Source organism: Nerophis lumbriciformis, linkage group LG01 (assembly GCF_033978685.3).
Source record: "Nerophis lumbriciformis linkage group LG01, RoL_Nlum_v2.1, whole genome shotgun sequence".
NCBI classification, from domain to species: Eukaryota; Metazoa; Chordata; class Actinopteri; order Syngnathiformes; family Syngnathidae; genus Nerophis; species Nerophis lumbriciformis.
In genome coordinates, this window is record NC_084548.2 from 77,865,958 (window position 1) to 77,888,192 (window position 22,235).

Genomic DNA, 22,235 nt, shown 5'->3' on the forward strand with positions numbered 1-22,235 from the left:
TACATATATATATACACTATATTGCCAAAAGTATTTGGCCACCTGCCTTCACTCACATATGAAGTTGAAGTGCCATCCCATGGAATTGTCCAAAATGTTTTGGTATCCTGGAGCATTCAAAGTTCCTTTCACTGGAACTAAGGGGCCAAGCCCAACTCCTGACAAACAACCCCACACCATAATTCCTCTTCCACCAAATTTCACACTTGGCACAATGCGGTCCGAAATGTAGCGTTCTCCTGGCAACCTCCAAACCCAGACTGGTCCATCAGATTGCCAGATGGAAAAGTGTGATTCATCAGTCCAGAGAAGGCGTCTCCACTGCTCTAGAGTCCAGTGGTGATGTCCTTTACACCACTGCATCCCACGCTTTGCATTGGACTTGGTGATGTATGGCTTAGATACAGCCGCTCGGCCATGGAAACCCATTCCATGAAGCTCTCTGCGTACTGTACGTGGGCTAATTGGAAGGTGGCATGAAGTTTGGAGCTGTGTAGCAAGTGACTGTGCAGAAAGTCTTTGCACTATGCTGACCGACTCAGTGGCCTAGTGGTTAGAGTGTCCGCCCTGAGATCGGTAGGTTGTGGGTTCAAAACCCCGGCCGAGTCATACCAAAGACTATAAAAATGGGACCCATTACCTCCCTGCTTGGCACTCAGCATCAAGGGTTGGAATTGGGGGTTAAATCACCAAAAATGATTCCCGGGCGCGGCCACCGCTGCTGCCCACTGCTCCCCTCACCTCCCAGGGGGTGATCAAGGGTGATGGGTCAAATGCAGAGAATAATTTCGCCACACCTAGTGTGTGTGTGACAATCATTGGTACTTTAACTTTTAACTTTAACCTCTCGGTCAGTTTACGTGGCCTACCACTTGGTGGCTGAGTTGCTGTTGTTCCCAAACTCTTCACTTTTCTTAGAATAAAGTTGACTTTGGAATATTTAGGAGCGAGGACATTTCAGGACTGGATTTGTTGCACAGGTGGCATCCTATGACAGTTCCATGCTGGAAATCACTGAGAGCGGCCCATTCTTTCACAAATGTTTGTAGAAACAGTCTCCATGCCTAAGTGCTTGATTTGATACACCGGGCCAAGTGATTAGGACACCTGGTTCTCATCATTTGGATGGCTGGACACCATACTTTTGGCAATATAGTGTGTGTATATATATATATATATATATATATATATATATACATATATTCATATGTATATATATATATATATATATATATATATATATATATATATATATATATATATATACATATAAACAGTTTTTACCTACAGTTTTGGTTTAAAAAGGACGATACAAGCGTAAAGTCATATCAATGTCATATCGCGCTTATTGTCATCAAAATTATAATTATTATCATGTATTGTTTTTTTGGTCTTTTTTACTACTTTATTGCAATGATTCCACAAAATGATTTTTTTTAATGGAAATAAACAATTATTGTGATGTATACTGTATAAATACTGACATTCACAGTAACTATTGTGATGTGTGTGTGTGTATATATATATATATATATATATATATATATATATATATATATATATATTGTCCAGGGTGTATCCCGCCTTCCGCCCGATTGTAGCTGAGATAGGCTCCAGCGCCCCCCGTGACCCCGAAGGGAATAAGCGGTAGAAAATGGATGGATGGATATATATGTATATATACATATATATATATATATATATATATACACACACACACATCACAATATATATATATATATATATATATATATATATATATATATATATATATATATATATATATATATATATACACACACACATCACAATAGTTACTGTGAATGTCAGTATTTATACAGTATACATCACAATAATTGTTTATTTCCATTAAAAAAATCATTTTGCGGAATCATTGCAATAAAGTAGTAAAAAAGACCAAAAAAACAATACATGATAATAATTATAATTTCGATGACAATAAGCGCGATATGACATTGATATGACTTTACGCTTGTATCGTCCTTTTTAAACCAAAACTGTTTATTCATAAGATTCAATACAAGCACTGATATCACTTTATTTTAAAAATGTCTTGTATTTGTGTTTTTCAGATATTTTACTGTCTTGCAAGTAAAAAGAGTCCATGAAAATGGAACTGGAGAAAGTAGCAAATGGTAATCAACACACTGGAGCTGCAGTGGCGATGGACGCAGCAGAGTAGGTCATATTTGATAGATTAGCAACCAATCTTGTATTGTTTACATTAAAAGTACAATATTTCACTTGCAGAGTCCCAGAAGAGGAACAAATGTTTCTGGAACACAAGAGCAAAACACCAAAGAGCCCTCAGTTTACGGACGTGAGTACGATCCACCCACATCCTACGCTAAACACATCCAATTGTTTTTGGGTCTAACTGTATACAACCAGGGCCGGCCCGTGGCATAGGCCGTATAGGCAAATGCTAAGGGCGCCGTCCATCAGGGGGCGCCACGCCAGTGCCACAAATGTTGGAGGAAAAAAAAAAAAAAAAAAGCTGGTACTATTATTTCTAAATACAACAAATAATCCCACGTTAATTAAAATGCAAAGTAAAGCCTATATAATAGAAATATTATTTGTTACAACATTACGCCCCCCCACCCCCCTCCCCCCGCACGGTGCGCCCCCTCCCTTCCCGTATCATGACTCTTTTTGGACGTCACCACATCAAAAAATCAACACAAGATGTCAAAACAGCCAAAACTGTCAGGTGCCCAGGGAAGAAAAAAGAGAAAAGAAGAGGAGAAACGAGAAAAGACAGAGGTAGCAGGTAGGTAACGTTAGCCTACATGAAATTATTTGTCTGTTACAGAATGTGATAGTAACCTGGCTTTTTAGCATTAAGCTAATGTTACATGATTCGGCAATTGCTAATCAATAAATAGCTAGTTCTGTTTTAACGTCGGGTTAATATTGTGGAGGGGGCTAAATTGTTATGGAAAATAATAATGTAACGTTAGGTAATTACAGTACTCCCACCTTACATTCCTCAGGGACATTTGTATTAGATCTTTTAAGCAGGTGTTTTTGTTTACATTGTTATTGCCTTCTGGTTAGCTAATGTTTGCCCTGCAGGTAATAGTCACTTTTCCACCCCTTTATATATTAGGTATAGTTGTAAGTACAAAAAAAAAGGTCAAAGACAAAGCTATTCGGTTTCTTGTGAGTATATACACTTCACTGCCGATGTGGGGGGGCGCCACCTAAAATCTTGCCTAGGGCGCCAGATTGGTTAGGGCCGGACCTGTATACAACACGCAGTACACTTCTACCTTGTTTTCCAGGATGTGAGTTGTTTGTCAGCTACTTGTTACGCTTTAGGTTACAAGCCGCTAGCTGACTTGGCAAATTTCACAGTGAACTTTGTAAGATGGGAGCAAAACACAAAGACTGGGTCCTAGTAGCTAACGTAGAGATGGAGAGTGAGTGGGAAGGACGCTGCCAATGATAGTCACTGAATTCAAGAAAGCTAAGTTGGTGGAGCAGTTGGGGCGTAGCGCCGCTAGTCGGCACCATACGGAAACAGAAGGAGTCCAGCTATGATGCTATCTCATGTATCCATGAAAATATGAAGAAGCTACTGCTGGTGTGTTGGACAGAGAATCACATCTAAGGAGATACGCTAACAGTCCACTTTCCAATCAATCAATCAATCAATCAATGTTTATTTATATAGCCCTAAATCACAAGTGTCTCAAAGGGCTGCACAAGCCACAACGACATCCTCGGTACAAAGCCCACATAAGGGCAAGGAAAAACTCACCCCAGTGGGACGTCGATGTGAATGACTATGAGAAACCTTGGAGAGGACCGCATATGTGGGTAACCCCCCCCCCCCCCCCCTCTAGGGGAGACCGAAAGCAATGGATGTCGAGTGGGTCTGACATAATATTGTGAGAGTCCAGTCCATAGTGGATCCAACATAATAGTAAGAGTCCAGTCCATAGTGGATCTAACATAATAGTAAGAGTCCAGTCCATAGTGGATCTAACATAATAGTAAGAGTCCAGTCCATAGTGGATCTAACATAATAGTAAGAGTCCAGTCCATAGTGGATCTAACATAATAGTAAGAGTCCAGTCCATAGTGGATCTAACATAATAGTGTGAGAGTCCAGTCCATAGTGGATCTAACATAATAGTAAGAGTCCAGTCCATAGTGGATCTAACATAATAGTAAGAGTCCAGTCCATAGTGGATCTAACATAATAGTAAGAGTCCAGTCCATAGTGGATCTAACATAATAGTAAGAGTCCAGTCCATAGTGGATCTAACATAATAGTGAGAGTCCAGTCCATAGTAGATCTAACATAATAGTGTGAGAGTCCAGTCCATAGTGGATCTAACATAATAGTAAGAGTCCAGTCCATAGTGGATCTAACATAACAGTAAGAGTCCAGTCCATAGTGGATCTAACATAATAGTAAGAGTCCAGTCCATAGTGGATCTAACATAATAGTGTGAGAGTCCAGTCCATAGTGGATCCAACATAATAGTAAGAGTCCAGTCCATAGTGGATCTAACATAATAGTAAGAGTCCAGTCCATAGTGGATCTAACATAATAGTGTGAGAGTCCAGTCCATAGTGGATCCAACATAATAGTAAGAGTCCAGTCCATAGTGGATCTAACATAATAGTAAGAGTCCAGTCCATAGTGGATCTAACATAATAGTAAGAGTCCAGTCCATAGTGGATCTAACATAATAGTAAGAGTCCAGTCCATAGTGGATCTAACATAATAGTAAGAGTCCAGTCCATAGTGGATCTAACATAATAGTAAGAGTCCAGTCCATAGTGGATCTAACATAATAGTAAGAGTCCAGTCCATAGTGGATCTAACATAATATTGTGAGAGTCCAGTCCATAGTGGATCCAACATAATAGTAAGAGTCCAGTCCATAGTGGATCTAACATAATAGTAAGAGTCCAGTCCATAGTGGATCTAACATAATAGTAAGAGTCCAGTCCATAGTGGATCTAACATAATAGTAAGAGTCCAGTCCATAGTGGATCTAACATAATAGTAAGAGTACAGTCCATAGTGGATCTAACATAATATTGTGAGAGTCCAGTCCATAGTGGATCCAACATAATAGTAAGAGTCCAGTCCATAGTGGATCTAACATAATAGTAAGAGTCCAGTCCATAGTGGATCTAACATAATAGTAAGAGTCCAGTCCATAGTGGATCTAACATAATAGTAAGAGTCCAGTCCATAGTGGATCTAACATAATAGTGTGAGAGTCCAGTCCATAGTGGATCTAACATAATAGTAAGAGTCCAGTCCATAGTGGATCTAACATAATAGTAAGAGTCCAGTCCATAGTGGATCTAACATAATAGTAAGAGTCCAGTCCATAGTGGATCTAACATAATAGTGAGAGTCCAGTCCATAGTGGATCTAACATAATAGTGAGAGTCCAGTCCATAGTGGATCTAACATAATAGTAAGAGTCCAGTCCATAGTGGGGCCAGCAGGAAACCATCCCGAGCGGAGACGGGTCAGCAGTGCAGAGATGTTCCCAGCCGATGCACAGGCGAGCGGTCCACCCCGGGTCCCGACTCTGGACAGCCAGCACTTCATCCATGGCCACCGGACCTGTGCCCCCCCCCCCCCCCCCCCCCCCCTCCCCCTCAAGGAAAAGGGGAGCAGATCAACTGGTCTAACAGGGGGGCTATTTAAAGGCTAGAGTATACAAATGAGTTTTAAGATGGGACTTAAAGGTCAATTCTGTATATTTGTATTACATGACTTCACTAGATGTTCTTTTGTGTTAATGCAATATTTCTCATCTAAAAGTGTTTTTCTTCAAAATAAATGTTCAAATTGTGTGGTTTTGAGGGGGCGAAGCACAAATGACATCCATTTCAATGGAAAAGGTTGATTTGAGATGCGAACTCTTTGAGTTAGCAGAAGCAATTGAAGGTGTAGCACGCTAGTTCAAACATCAACATCAACACACATGCATTTAGCTTTCGTGCTCAGCGCTAATGAAGTGACTTTGTACATTTACAGTTTGAAATTGAAGTGATTTTTCATCTTCACAGTTTGAGGGCAAGACCTCCTTTGGAATGTCCGTCTTTAACCTGAGCAACGCCATCATGGGCAGCGGCATTCTGGGACTTTCCTACGCCATGTCCAACACAGGCATGCTGCTTTTCCTGTGAGTCTCTACTCAAGTGCACACTCATTATCATCAAGTGCATACTCATGCTGCTTTTCCTGTGAGTCTATCATCAAGTGCATACTCATTATCATCAAGTGCAAACTCAATATAATGAAGTGCTTACTCATTATAATCAAGTGCATACTCATTATAATCAAGTGCATACTCATGGTGCTTTTCCTGTGAGTCTATCATCAAGTGCATACTCATTATCATCAAGTGCAAACTCAATATAATCAAGTGCTTACTCATTATAATCAAGTGCATACTCATGGTGCTTTTTCTGTGAGTCGATCATCAAGTGCATACTCATTATCATCAAGTGCACACTCATTATCATCAAGTGCATACTCATGGTGCTTTTCCTGTGAGTCTATTATCAGGTGCATACTCATTATCATCAAGTGCATACTCATTATCATCAAGTGCATACTCATTATCATCAAGTGCATACTCATGGTGCTTTTCCTGTGAGTCTATAATCAAGTGCATACTCATTATCATCAAGTGCATACTCATTATCATCAAGTGCACACTCATAATAATCAAATGCATACTCATGAAATGCATGTTCAGCTTTCGGCTTTTCTTGTGAGTCTATCATCAAGTGCATACTCATAATCAAGTGCATACTCATAATCAAGTGCATACTCATTTTAATCAAGTGCATACTCATAATCAAGTGCATACTCATTATCATCAAGTGCAAACTCAATATAATCAAGTGCTTACTCATTATAATCAAGTGCATACTCATTATAATCAAGTGCATACTCATGGTGCTTTTCCTGTGAGTCTATCATCAGGTGCATACTCATTATTATCAAGTGCATACTCATGGTGCTTTTCCTGTGAGTCGATCATCAAGTGCATACTCATTATCATCAAGTGCATACTCATTATCATCAAGTGCACACTCATTATAATCAAGTGCATACTCATGGTGCTTTTCCTGTGAGTCTATTATCAGGTGCATACTCATTATCATCAAGTGCATACTCATTATCATCAAGTGCATACTCATTATCATCAAGTGCATACTCATGGTGCTTTTCCTGTGAGTCTATAATCAAGTGCATACTCATTATCATCAAGTGCATACTCATTATCATCAAGTGCACACTCATAATAATCAAATGCATACTCATGAAATGCATGTTCAGCTTTCGGCTTTTCCTGTGTGTCTATCATCAAGTGCATACTCATTATAATCAAGTGCATACTCATAATAATCAAGTGCATACTCATTATAATCAAGTGCATACTCATTATAATCAAGTGCATACTCATTATCATCAAGTGCAAACTCAATATAATCAAGTGCATACTCATTATAATCAAGTGCATACTCATGGTGCTTTTCCTGTGAGTCTATCATCAGGTGCATACTCATTATTATCAAGTGCATACTCATGGTGCTTTTCCTGTGAGTCGATCATCAAGTGCATACTCATTATCATCAAGTGCATACTCATTATCATCAAGTGCACACTCATTATAATCAAGTGCATACTCATGGTGCTTTTCCTGTGAGTCTATCATCAAGTGCATACTCATTATCATCAAGTGCAAACTCAATATAATCAAGTGCTTACTCATTATAATCAAGTGCATACTCATGGTGCTTTTTCTGTGAGTCGATCATCAAGTGCATACTCATTATCATCAAGTGCACACTCATTATCATCAAGTGCATACTCATGGTGCTTTTCCTGTGAGTCTATCATCAGGTGCATACTCATTATCATCAAGTGCATACTCATTATAATCAAGTGCATACTCATGGTGCTTTTCCTGTGAGTCGATCATCAACTGCATACTCATTATCATCCAGTGTACACTCATCATCAAGTGCATACTTATGGTGCTTTTCCTGTGAGTCTATCATCAGGTGCATACTCATTATCATCAAGTGCATACTCATTATAATCAAGTGCATACTCATGGTGCTTTTCCTGTGAGTCGATCATCAAGTGCATACTCATTATCATCAAGTGCACACTCATTATCATCAAGTGCACACTCATGGTGCTTTTCCTGTGAGTCTATCATCAGGTGCATACTCATTATCATCAAGTGCATACTCATTATCATCAAGTGCATACTCATTATCATCAAGTGCATACTCATTATAATCAAGTGCATACTCATGGTGCTTTTCCTGTGAGTCTATTATCAGGTGCATACTCATTATCATCAAGTGCACACTCATTATAATCAAGTGCATACTCATGGTGCTTTTCCTGTGAGTCGATCATCAAGTGCATACTCATTATCATCAAGTGCATACTCATTATCATCAAGTGCATACTCATGGTGCTTTTCCTGTGAGTCTATTATCAGGTGCATACTCATTATCATCAAGTGCATACTCATTATCATCAAGTGCACACTCATAATAATCAAATGCATACTCATGAAATGCATGTTCAGCTTTCGGCTTTTCCTGTGAGTCTATCATCAAGTGCATACTCATTATAATCAAGTGCATACTCATTATAATCAAGTGCATGCTCATAATCAAGTGCATACTCATAATCAAGTGCATACTCATTATCATCAAGTGCATACTCATTATCATCAAGTGCATACTCATGGTGCTTTTCCTGTGAGTCCATCATCAGGTGCATACTCATTATCATCAAGTACATACTCATTATAATCAAGTGCATACTCATGGTGCTTTTCTTGTGAGTCTATCATCAGGTGCATACTCATTATCATCAATTGCATACTCATTATCATCAAGTGCATACTCATTATCATCAAGTACATACTCATGGTGCTATCAAGTGCATACTCATTATCATCAAGTGCATACTCATTATCATCAAGTGCATACTCATTATCATCAAGTGCATACTCATGCTGCTTTTCCTGTGAGTCTATCATCAAGTGCATACTCATTATCATCAAGTGCAAACTCAATATAATCAAGTGCTTACTCATTATAATCAAGTGCATACTCATTATAATCAAGTGCATACTCATGGTGCTTTTCCTGTGAGTCTATCATCAAGTGCATACTCATTATCATCAAGTGCAAACTCAATATAATCAAGTGCTTACTCATTATAATCAAGTGCATACTCATTATAATCAAGTGCATACTCATGGTGCTTTTCCCTGTGAGTCTATCATCAAGTGCATACTCATTATCATCAAGTGCAAACTCAATATAATCAAGTGCTTACTCATTATAATCAAGTGCATACTCATTATAATCAAGTGCATACTCATGGTGCTTTTCCTGTGAGTCGATCATCAAGTGCATACTCATTATCATCAAGTGCACACTCATTATCATCAAGTGCATACTCATGCTGCTTTTCCTGTGAGTCTATCATCAAGTGCATACTCATTATCATCAAGTGCAAACTCAATATAATCCAGTGCTTACTCATTATAATTAAGTGCATACTCATAATAATCAAGTGCATACTCATGGTGCTTTTCCTGTGAGTCTATCATCAAGTGCATACTCATTATCATCATGTGCACACTCATTATCATCAAGTGCATACTCATGGTGCTTTTCCTGTGAGTCTATCATCAGGTGCATACTCATTATCATCAAGTGCATACTCATTATCATCAAGTGCACACTCATAATAATCAAATGCATACTCATGAAATGCATGTTCAGCTTTCGGCTTTTCTTGTGAGTCTATCATCAAGTGCATACTCATTATAATCAAGTGCATACTCATTATAATCAAGTGCATACTCATAATCAAGTGCATACTCATAATCAAGTGCATACTCATAATCAAGTGCATACTCATTGTAATCAAGTGCATACTCATTATAATCAAGCCATAAAAATGGATTTGCTTTACCTGGACTACTCAGACTTTTTCCCTCTTAAGTGCATTACTTGTGTTTATTTAACACTATCATGTATTTACCAGGGTCTTATTGATATTTAATATGTATTTACCAGGGTCCTATTGATATTTAATATGGATTTACCAGGGTCCTATTGATATTTAATATGTATTTACCAGGGTCCTATTGATATTTAATATGTATTTACCAGGTTCCTATTGATATTTAATATGTATTTACCAGGGTCCTATTGATATTTAATATGTATTTACCAGGGTCCTATTTATATTTAATATGGATTTAACAAAGTACTATTGATATTTATTATGTATTTAACAGGGTCCTATTGGTATGTATTTACCAGGATCCTGTTGATATTTATTTACCAGGATCCTGCTAATATGCTGCTAATATGTATTTACCAGGGTCTTCTTTGTATGTATTTACCAGGGTTCTGCTGATATGTATTGCGTGTCTGTCCTGTTACTCCATCCATCTCCTGCTCCGTAGTGCTGGATTTGTGGGTAAGTCTTCCAAAGAATTGAGTGAATAAGAGCAAAAACATTAGCGTTACTTGAGATTTCTCGCCCTGTGCCAACAGGTATCCGTGCCTACGAGCACCTGGGCATGAGAGCCTTTGGCCAGCCAGGTAAGATCCTGGCAGGTGTGGTCATCACGCTGCACAACATTGGAGGTAAGCTGGTGGCATCGGGGGAAATTCTTTGACAATTGATGGGAATAAAAACATTATTTTGAACATTTTCCATGTCCATGTGAATGTATTCAGTCTTTGTCACTCATTAACATCAATATTGCTTTGTTGTCTGGGAGGAGAAATGAAGCCAACCTTTTTAATTATGTTGCTTTTTTTTTTAATTGATTCCAAACTGCATTGATGATGGTTGATGCATATTAACGCACTTTCCTTGATGTGCTTAGTATTACATTATTATTAGTATTACAGCGTGTGTCAATAAACAACTTCCATTAAAGGGCTGTTTGTTTATCCTCTAAATTCAATGTCAGGGCAGAATGTTAGATGTAAATAAACTTTTGAAATAGAGCAAAACTACAGCCAATAATGTTTGCTTTGTCCTAGAAGACATCATCTGAGTAGTTTGATACTAATAACTAATAATAACACAGGTGTATATATACTGTAGATATGTTCACATTTGTGTGTATTGTTTGATAATGAAAATATATTTTTGAATGAAACATACAAAAATGAACTGATGATGAAAACTGTTATTATATTTTTGTTTTATTATCACTTTAAAGTCTCATTGCACTTTCAAGACATCCGACGGCTGTCTGTGGTATGTCGTCTAGCTAGGAAGTAGGTTTTTTCCAGGAAGCTGTTGCGCCCTACAAAGTGTTTATACTGTAAGTGTTGTACCTTTTACACACCACCTGTTAGATTGTAACATTCATCTTAGTTGTAGTTTTCAAACTTGGAGGTGTTAAATCGCCGTGTAAAATTGCTAATGCTAATAGTAGCCTGTCTATGGCAAGTCCAACATGAATTAGCGTCAAGCTAGCGTCCATCCATCCATCTTCTTCCGCTTATCCGAGGTCGGGTCGCGGGGGCAGCAGCCTAAGCAGGGAAGCCCAGACTTCCCTCTCCCCAGCCACTTCGTCCAGCTCCTCCCGGGGGATCCCGAGGCGTTCCCAGGCCAGCCGGGAGAGATAGTCTTCCCAACGTGTCCTGGGTCTTCCCCGTGGCCTCCTACCGGTCGGACGTGCCCGAAACACCTCCCTAGGGAGGCGTTCGGGTGGCATCCTGACCAGATGCCCGAACCACCTCATCTGGCTTCTCTCCATGTGGAGGAGCAGCGGCTTTACTTTGAGTTCCCCCCGAATGACAGAGCTCCTCACCCTATCTCTAAGGGAGAGACCCGCCACCCGGCGGAGGAAACTCATTTGGGCCGCTTGTACCCGTGATCTTGTCCTTTCGGTCATGACCCAAAGCTCATGACCATAGGTGAGAATGGGAACGTAGATCGACCGGTAAATCGAGAGCTTTGCCTTCCGGCTCAGCGCCTTCTTCACCACAACGGATCGATACAGCGTCCGCATTACTGAAGACGCCGCACCGATCCGCCTGTCGATCTCACGATCCACTCTTCCCCCACTCGTGAACAAGACTCCGAGGTACTTGAACTCCTCCACTTGGGGCAAGATCTCCTCCCCAACCCGGAGATGGCACTCCACCCTTTTCCGGGAGAGAACCATGGACTCGGACTTGGAGGTGCTGATTCCCATCCCAGTCGCTTCACACTCGGCTGCGAACCGATCCAGTGAGAGCTGAAGATCTTGGCCGGAGGAAGCCATCAGGACCACATCATCTGCAAAAAGCAGAGACCTAATCCTGCAGCCACCAAACCAGATACCCTCAACGCCTTGACTGCGCCTAGAAATTCTGTCCATAAAGGTTATCAACAGAATGGGTGACAAAGGGCAGCCTTGGCGGAGTCCAACCCTCACTGGAAACGTGTCCGACTTACTGCCGGCAATGCGGACCAAGCTCTGACACTGATCATACAGGGAGCGGACCGCCACAATCAGACAGTCCGATACCCCATACTCTCTGAGCACTCCCCACAGAACTTCCCGGGGTACACGGTCGAATGCCTTCTCCAAGTCCACAAAGCACATGTAGACTGGTTGGGCAAACTCCCATGCACCCTCAAGGACCCTGCCCAGAGTATAGAGCTGGTCCACAGTTCCACGACCAGGACGAAAACCACACTGTTCCTCCTGAATCCGAGGTTGGACTATCCGGCGTAGCCTCCTCTCCAGTACACCTGAATAGACCTTACCGGGAAGGCTGAGGAGTGTGATCCCACGATAGTTAGAACACACCCTCCGGTTCCCCTTCTTAAAGAGAGGAACCACCACCCCGGTCTGCCAATCCAGAGGTACCGCCCCCGATGTCCACGCGATGTTGCAGAGTCAGAGTCAAGCTAGCGTATTTGGGAGAATTAAAACCTTCCTTTACATTTGAGTGTTTTCTACTTGCTTTGTTGGTGTTGATAATTGCAAAATGACTTTGAGGGAGTTTGTCTGAGTCCGCCCGAGTGCTGCATGACTGATTGTTTACGTCAACCGCTGGTTAGTTTGATGTCAAAGGTATTGTCGGAGGCTTACTGCGAGGTTTGTTCTCCCAGGACGCAAACGGACTATTCCGGACAGAACTTGAAGGTAGGAACATGATTTAATCTTGACTCTCAAATAGGTACAAACAAAAAGGCGCAGAAGGCGAAGGCACAACTTAGCGCAGGAAACAAAAGCTAACACTTAGCATAAACTATGGACAGGACAAACACTCGCTAACTGTGGCATGAACAAACAAAAGTTGCTCGGCAAGGCATGAAGTAAACAATGGCATGACACAAGCAATGACGCCAGGACGACTAACTGGCAAAGACAGGCTTAAATAATAGTGGTCTCTTGATTAGAGACATAGGGGGCTGTCTTGGTTGACAAGACTCTGCAGCATCGCGTGGACATCGGGGGCGGTACCTCTGGATTGGCAGACCGGGGTGGTGGTTCCTCTCTTTAAGAAGGGGAACCGGAGGGTGTGTTCCAACTATCGTGGGATCACACTCCTCAGCCTTCCCGGTAAGGTCTATTCAGGTGTACTGGAGAGGAGGCTACGCCGGATAGTCGAACCTCGGATTCAGGAGGAACAGTGTGGTTTTCGTCCTGGTCGTGGAACTGTGGACCAGCTCTATACTCTCGGCAGGGTCCTTGAGGGTGCATGGGAGTTTGCCCAACCAGTCTACATGTGCTTTGTGGACTTGGAGAAGGCATTCGACCGTGTACCCCGGGAAGTCCTGTGGGGAGTGCTCAGAGAGTAGGGGGTAACGGACTGTCTTATTGTGGCGGTCCGCTCCCTGTATGATCAGTGTCAGAGCTTGGTCCGCATTGCCGGCAGTAAGTCGGACACGTTTCCAGTGAGGGTTGGACTCCGCCAAGGCTGCCCTTTGTCACCGATTCTGTTCATAACCTTTATGGACAGAATTTCTAGGCGCAGTCAAGGCGTTGAGGGGATCTGGTTTGGTGGCTGCAGGATTAGGTCTCTGCTATTTGCAGATGATGTGGTCCTGATGGCTTCATCTGGCCAAGATCTTCAGCTCTCACTGGATCGGTTCGCAGCCGAGTGTGAAGCGACTGGGATGAGAATCAGCACCTCCAAGTCCGAGTCCATGGTTCTCTCCCGGAAAAGGGTGGAGTGCCATCTCCGGGTTGGGGAGGAGATCTTGCCCCAAGTGGAAGAGTTCAAGTACCTCGGAGTCTTGTTCACGAGTGGGGGAAGAGTGGATCGTGAGATCGACAGGCGGATCGGTGCGGCGTCTTCAGTAATGCGGACGCTGTATCGATCCGTTGTGGTGAAGAAGGAGCTGAGCCGGAAGGCAAAGCTCTCGATTTACCGGTCGATCTACGTTCCCATCCTCACCTATGGTCATGAGCTTTGGGTTATGACCGAAAGGACAAGATCACGGGTACAAGCGGCCCAAATGAGTTTCCTCCGCCGAGTGGCGGGTCTCTCCCTTAGAGATAGGGTGAGAAGCTCTGTCATTCGGGAGGAGCTCAAAGTAAAGCCGCTGCTCCTCCACATGGAGAGGAGCCAGATGAGGTGGTTCGGGCATCTGGTAAGGATGCCACCCGAACGCCTCCCTAGGAAGGTGTTTCGGGCACGTCCGACCGGTAGGAGACCACGGGGAAGACCCAGGACACGTTGGGAAGACTACCTCTCCCGGCTGGCCTGGGAACGCCTCGGGGTCCCCCGGGAGGAGCTGGACGAAGTGGCTGGGGAGAGGGAAGTCTGGGCATCCCTGCTTAGGCTGCTGCCCCCGCGACCCGACCTCGGATAAGCGGAAGAAGATGGATGGATGGATGATTAGAGACAGGTGTGTCCTGAACGCAAGAGGCAGGTGAAAATCATAAGTCGTCATGGAAACTAAAACAAACAAGGGTGCACACAAACAGGAACTAATGGAGTCTTAAAGCTAACAGAAAAGAACAAAAACATGATCCAGATCATGACAGAGTCGACTGAAGCAATATTAAAAGCACTTGTTTTAATCAAGACTATGTCAAAACCACTCTAATTGCTTGGAACATTTCCAAATGAGTCAGTTTGTTCCCATAAATCCACGTTGGTGTCCGTGTAAAATATCCAACTTTAAAATGGTCCTAATTGCAAGTCAGACATTACGTTATCTAGATGTGTTGGTGGAAAGATGAATTATAGGCTGATACATTCTTGTTGATTTTTGCAGCCATGTCCAGCTACCTGTTCATCGTCAAATCAGAGTTACCGCTGGTCATCCAGGCTTTTCTCGGCCAAACATCTGGCTCTGAGTAAGTACGACTTGAATATTACATAGTCTGTTCTATAATTCTTCATCTAAGTCTCGTCATTGATCGCAGTCAAAGTATCGATTTTTGTCATGGAAAATTAATAACCAATAAAAATGGACATTTGGTAGAAATTTTCCGCGAAAAAGTACCGTATTTTTCGGAGTATAAGTCGCCCCGGAGTATAAGTCGCACCGGCCGAAAATGCATAATAAAGAAGGAAAAAAACATATATAAGTCGCACTGGAGTATAAGTCGCATTTTTTGGGGAAATGTATTTGATAAAAGCCAACAGCAAGAATAGACATTTGAAAGGCAATTTAAAATAAATCAATAGTAAAGAATGTATGTTATATGAGGCATAAATAACCAACTGGTATGTTAACGTAACATATTATGGTAAGAGTCATTCAAATAACTATAACATATAGAACATGCTATACGTTTACCAAACAATCTGTCACTGTCATGTCTGTGTAATCATGTTTTGTTTTAAGTCATGTTTTGTTTCGTTTCTGGCTTTTCACTCCCTTGTCTTGTTTGCATGATTAGTTTCACCTGTTCTACGTTTGGACCCATTGTGCAGTCTTGTTTGTCACCATAGCAACCATTAGTTTTCACGTCACGCACCTGTTTCACGTTTTGAGTCACGCACCTGTTTTCGTTAATCGTGTCTGTGTTATTTAAGCTTTTCATTTTCTGTTGTTCGTCCTGACGACCTCACCACATTTATGCTCTGTCCATGCCTGGCACTTCTTCCCATGTCAATTCCTCAAGCAACTATTTCTGTCCAAGCCAAGTAAGTTTTTGTTCCATGTTTATAGTCTTTTTGGTTTCATAGTTTGTTCTCCGCCATTGTGCGTGTTTTTTGTTTGTACTTTTTTGCTATAGTCTTTTGGTTTCATAGTTTATTCTCCGCCTCTGTGCGCGCTTTTTGTTTATTCCTTTTTTTTTTACTGTCATGACTTGGTCCTGGGTGTTTGCTTTTCCGGGATGCAACGGAAAGTTGGCACGGGCGAGACGGAAATGAAGGTACATGATTTATTTATATTTATCAGAAAAAGGAATAAACAAAAAGCGCGCACAGAGGCGGAGAATAAACTATGAAACCAAAAGACTATAGCAAAAAAGTACAAACAAAAAACACGCACAATGGCAGAGAACAAACTATGAAACCAAAAAGACTATGAACATGGAACAAAAACTTACTTGGCTTGGACAGAAATAGTTGCATGAAGAATGGACATGGGAAGAATGGACAGAGCATAAATGTGGTGAGGTCGTCAGGACGAACAACGGAAAATGAAAAGCTTAAATAACACAGACATGATTAACGAAAACAGGTGCGTGACTCAAAACGTGAAACAGGTGCGTGACGTGACAGGTGAAAACTAATGGTTGCTATGGTGACAAACAAGAGTGCACAATGAGTCCAAACGTGGAACAGGTGAAACTAATCATGCAAACAAGACAAGGGAGTGAAAAGCCAGAAACTAAACAAAACATGACTTAAAACAAAACATGATTACACAGACATGACAGTCACTCCTAATCGCTAAATCCCATGAAATCTTATACGTCTAGTCTCTTATGTGAATGAGATCAATAATATTTTAATGTGTTCATCATTTCACACATAAGTCGCACCACCGGCCAAACTATGACAAAAACTGCCACTTATAGTCCGAAAAAAATAGGGTATGTGATCAGAAAGGTCTATTGCAAAACCAATCCAATTTTCTCGGGTCCCCTGGATGGCAGAGCAGCTAACCGTGTATGTTCATACACAGTGTGGAGCCGCTCCACTAAAGGAATAATCCTCCCAATAAACTACATTTCTTTCAAGTATTATTCTGACTGCAGGGCGGAGCTAAACATGTTACACAGAACAAGCAGGAGCAGACAGGAAGGCAGCTCATTAGGGCTGTGAATCTTTGGACTCTAAACATTCCATCCCATTCCAATTCCTGGGTGACGATTTGATTTAGAATCCATTCTCAATTCAACACGATACTCTCGCAATGTAATATTTGGTATAATAATTAGAATGAAACTTTTTCAAAACAGCTTACAGGTTAGTAAAGAAACAGGTTTTTGTTTTTTTAAATAGTTAAAAAAAAAATGAATCGATTTAGAATTTAGACAACAGCACTTATACTTCCGGTTCAAAGCACTAAAAAGAAGGAAATACCGTAGACGTTCAACCCACAGTACCTGCAGTGAAAGAAGGCGCCGTAGCAGAAACAATAACACACCTTTTATGAAAACTTATTGTTGACAAAACACGATGGCCGTCGACGAAGAAAAATCCATAAATTAGCCGCACCGTTTCATAAGCCGCAATGTACAAAGCGTAGGGGAAAAAAAAGTGGTGGCTATGTAAAATAGTGTTTTAAAAGTGATTGGTAGTCGTCCATGATTGCAATCAGCGGCACAGAAGAGTGGTAGTCATGTGACCTTACTTTTCTTCCTCACCTAGTGAATGGTTCATGAACGGAAACTACCTCATCATCCTCGTCACTCTGGCCATAATCCTGCCTTTGGCCCTCATGAAGCACCTCGGTAGCTACTACTTTGTCAACTCTTCATGCAGATTTTATTGTTGGAAAGGACTCATTGCTTTAATGCATTTATATACCTAAATAATGAGTATTAATGTTACATGTTGGAAAGGACTCATTGCTTTAATACAGTAATATACCTAAATAATGAGTATTAATGTTATATGTTGTCATGTTGGAAAGGACTCATTGCTTTAATGCATTTATATACCTAAATAATGAGCATTAATGTTACATGTTGTCATGTTGGAAAGGAATAATTGCTTTAATACAGTAATATACCTAAATAATGAGTATTAATGTTACGTGTTGTCATGTTGGAAAGGAATAATTGCTTTAATACATTTATATACCTAAATAATGAGCATTAACGTTACATGTTGGAAAGGAATAATTGCTTTAATACAGTAATATGCGTAAATAATGAGTATTAATGTTACATGTTGTCATGTTGGAAAGGACTCATTGCTTTAATACAGTAATATGCATAAATAATGAGCATTAATGTTACATGTTGTCATGTTGGAAAGGAATAATTGCTTTAATACAGTAATATGCGTAAATAATGAGCATTAATGTTACATGTTGGAAAGGACTCATTGCTTTAATACATTTATATACCTAAATAATGAGTATTAATGTTATATGTTGTCATGCTGGAAAGGAATAATTGCTTTAATACATTTATATACCTAAATAATGAGCATTAACGTTACATGTTGTCATGTTGGAAAGGAATAATTGCTTTAATACAGTAATATGCGTAAATAATGAGCATTAATGTTACATGTTGTCATGTTGGAAAGGACTCATTGCTTTAATACAGTAATATACGTAAATAATGAGCATTAATGTTACATGTTGTCATGTTGGAAAGGAATAATTGCTTTAATACAGTAATATGCGTAAATAATGAGCATTAATGTTACATGTTGTCATGTTGGAAAGGACTCATTGCTTTAATACAGTAATATACCTAAATAATGAGCATTAATGTTACATGTTGTCATGTTGGAAAGGAATAATTGCTTTAATACAGTAATATGCGTAAATAATGAGCATTAATGTTACATGTTGTCATGTTGGAAAGGACTCATTGCTTTAATACAGTAATATACCTAAATAATGAGCATTAACATTACATGTTGTCATGTTGGAAAGGAATAATTGCTTTAATACATTTATATACCTAAATAATGAGCATTAACATTACATGTTGTCATGTTGGAAAGGAATAATTGCTTTAATACAGTAATATGCATAAATAATGAGCATTAATGTTACATGTTGGAAAGGACTCATTGCTTTAATACAGTAATATAGGTAAATAATGAGTATTAATGTTACATGTTGTCATGTTGGAAAGGAATAATTGCTTTAATACAGTAATATGCGTAAATAATGAGCATTAATGTTACATGTTGGAAAGGACTCATTGCTTTAATACAGTAATATACGTAAATAATGAGTATTAATGTTGAATGTTGGAAAGGACTCATTGCTTTAATACAGTAATATACGTAAATAATGAGTATTAATGTTACATGTTGGAAAGGAATAATTGCTTTAATACAGTAATATGCGTAAATAATGAGTATTAATGTTACATGTTGTCATGTTGGAAAGGAATAATTGCTTTAATACAGTAATATGCATAAATAATGAGCATTAATGTTACATGTTGTCATGTTGGAAAGGACTCATTGCTTTAATACAGTAATATACCTAAATAATGAGTATTAATGTTACATGTTGTCATGTTGGAAAGGACTCATTGCTTTAATACAGTAATATACGTAAATAATGAGCATTAATGTTACATGTTGTCATGTTGGAAAGGAATAATTGCTTTAATACAGTAATATACCTAAATAATGAGCATTAATGTTACATGTTGGAAAGGACTCATTGCTTTAATACAGTAATATAGGTAAATAATGAGTATTAATGTTATATGTTGTCATGTTGGAAAGGAATAATTGCTTTAATACATTTATATACCTAAATAATGAGCATTAACATTACATGTTGTCATGTTGGAAAGGAATAATTGCTTTAATACAGTAATATGCATAAATAATGAGCATTAATGTTACATGTTGGAAAGGACTCATTGCTTTAATGCATTTATATACCTAAATAATGAGCATTAATGTTACATGTTGTCATGTTGGAAAGGACTCATTGCTTTAATACAGTAATATACGTAAATAATGAGTATTAATGTTACATGTTGGAAAGGAATAATTGCTTTAATACAGTAATATACGTAAATAATGAGCATTAATGTTACATGTTGGAAAGGAATAATTGCTTTAATACAGTAATATGCGTAAATAATGAGCATTAATGTTACATGTTGGAAAGGACTCATTGCTTTAATGCATTTATATACCTAAATAATGAGCATTAATGTTACATGTTGTCATGTTGGAAAGGACTCATTGCTTTAATACAGTAATATACGTAAATAATGAGTATTAATGTTACATGTTGGAAAGGAATAATTGCTTTAATACAGTAATATGCGTAAATAATGAGCATTAATGTTACATGTTGGAAAGGACTCATTGCTTTAATACATTTATATACCTAAATAATGAGTATTAATGTTACATGTTGTCATGTTGGAAAGGAATAATTGCTTTAATACAGTAATATACCTAAATAATGAGCATTAATGTTACATGTTGGAAAGGACTCATTGCTTTAATACAGTAATATGCATAAATAATGAGTATTAATGTTACATGTTGTCATGTTGGAAAGGACTAATTGCTTTAATACAGTAATATGCATAAATAATGAGCATTAATGTTACATGTTGTCATGTTAGAAAGGACTCATTGCTTTAATACAGTAATATATGTAAATAATGAGCATTAATGTTGCATGTTGTCATGTTTCCAAGGTTATCTGGGTTACACAAGCGGCTTTTCTCTCTCCTGCATGGTGTTCTTCCTCTGTGTGGTAAGTTGTTACAATCCACCTGTGTGGTGTGGAGGTACAGTATGTGTGGAGGTACAGTATGTGTGGTGTGGAGGTACAGTATGTGTGGTGTGGAGGTACAGTATGTGTAGTGTGGAGGTACAGTATGTGTGGAAGTACAGTATGTGTGGTGTGGAGTTACAGTATGTGTGGTGTGGAGGTACAGTATGTGTGGTGTGGAGGTACAGTATGTGTGGTGTGGAGGTACAGTATGTGTGGTGTGGAGGTACAGTATGTGTGGTGTGGAGGTACAGTATGTGTAGTGTGGAGGTACAGTATGTGTGGAGATACAGTATTACATGAGGACAAACCATTATTTCCTGAATAAAAGATGAACTGTACATCGGCACCTGACAAAATCCAGCCATGTTTTTTGTTTACCTTCAACTGCTTCAGACCTGGCAAGTTCCAACTTTCCTGGAATGCATCCTGACCTGGGGTGTGGGGTGTGGGGTGTAGGGTGTGGGGTGTGGGGGGGCGTCTTGAAAAGAGAATCGCCAACACTCCTAGCTGCAACAAAGACATATACATTCTCACACACGCTTTTCTACAGCAAAATTCATCTTTTTCTTCTTGCACTTCAACTTATTGTGTGAATGTTCCAGAGCATTCTCACATATGCTTTCTTCTTTTTCTTCTTCTTCTTCTCATACTTGCCAACCTTGAGACCTCCAATTTCAAGAGGTGGGGGGTGGGGGGTGGGGCGGGGGCGTGGTCGGGGTGGGGCGGGGGGCGTGGTTGGGGGCGTGGTTAAGATATATATATATATATATATAAGAAATACTTGACTTTCAGTGAATTCTAGCTATATATATATATATATATATATATATATATATATATATATATATATATATATATTAGAGATGCGTGGATAGGCAATTATTTCATCCGCAACCGCATCAGAAAGTTGTCAACCATCCGCCATCCACCCGATGTAACATTTGATCAGAACCGCACCCGCCCGCACCCGCCCGTTGTTATATATCTAATATAGACGATGCAAGGCATTAGTGAGGTTATAAAGCTTTTGCCTGTTAAAGAAAGGAGACTGATCCAATGCAGTGCAGACATTCGTGTGCCACGCTGTCACGACCCAGACGCACACCAGTGCGCAATCATATGGGAGCCGCGCTGAGCGCACCTCCAAGCGCGTCTCGCTGCCGGCGACGGCCGGGTATATGGGCCCGACGCTCCAGCGCCATCCATTTTCAGGGCTAGTTGATTCGGCAGGTGGGTTGTTACACACTCCTTAGCGGGTTCCGACTTCCATGGCCACCGTCCTAGCTGCTGTCTATAT

The 22,235-nt window shown here is 40.0% G+C and overlaps 1 protein-coding gene across 3 annotated transcripts in view; it reads left to right on the forward strand.

Moving 5' to 3' along the window:
• The window catches only part of LOC133614928 (sodium-coupled neutral amino acid transporter 3-like), a 64,047-nt gene that overhangs the window by 24,602 nt on the left and 17,210 nt on the right, over positions 1 to 22,235 (forward strand). For all 3 annotated transcript variants that reach the window (XM_072914794.1, XM_072914793.1, XM_072914795.1), the window contains 8 exons: positions 2,094 to 2,199; positions 2,272 to 2,341; positions 6,073 to 6,188; positions 10,470 to 10,543; positions 10,621 to 10,713; positions 15,308 to 15,389; positions 17,866 to 17,948; positions 20,859 to 20,917. In XM_072914794.1, the coding sequence (XP_072770895.1) occupies positions 2,126 to 2,199; positions 2,272 to 2,341; positions 6,073 to 6,188; positions 10,470 to 10,543; positions 10,621 to 10,713; positions 15,308 to 15,389; positions 17,866 to 17,948; positions 20,859 to 20,917 (651 nt within the window). In that variant the 5' untranslated portion in view covers positions 2,094 to 2,125. The remainder of the gene's footprint in view (positions 1 to 2,093; positions 2,200 to 2,271; positions 2,342 to 6,072; positions 6,189 to 10,469; positions 10,544 to 10,620; positions 10,714 to 15,307; positions 15,390 to 17,865; positions 17,949 to 20,858; positions 20,918 to 22,235) is intronic.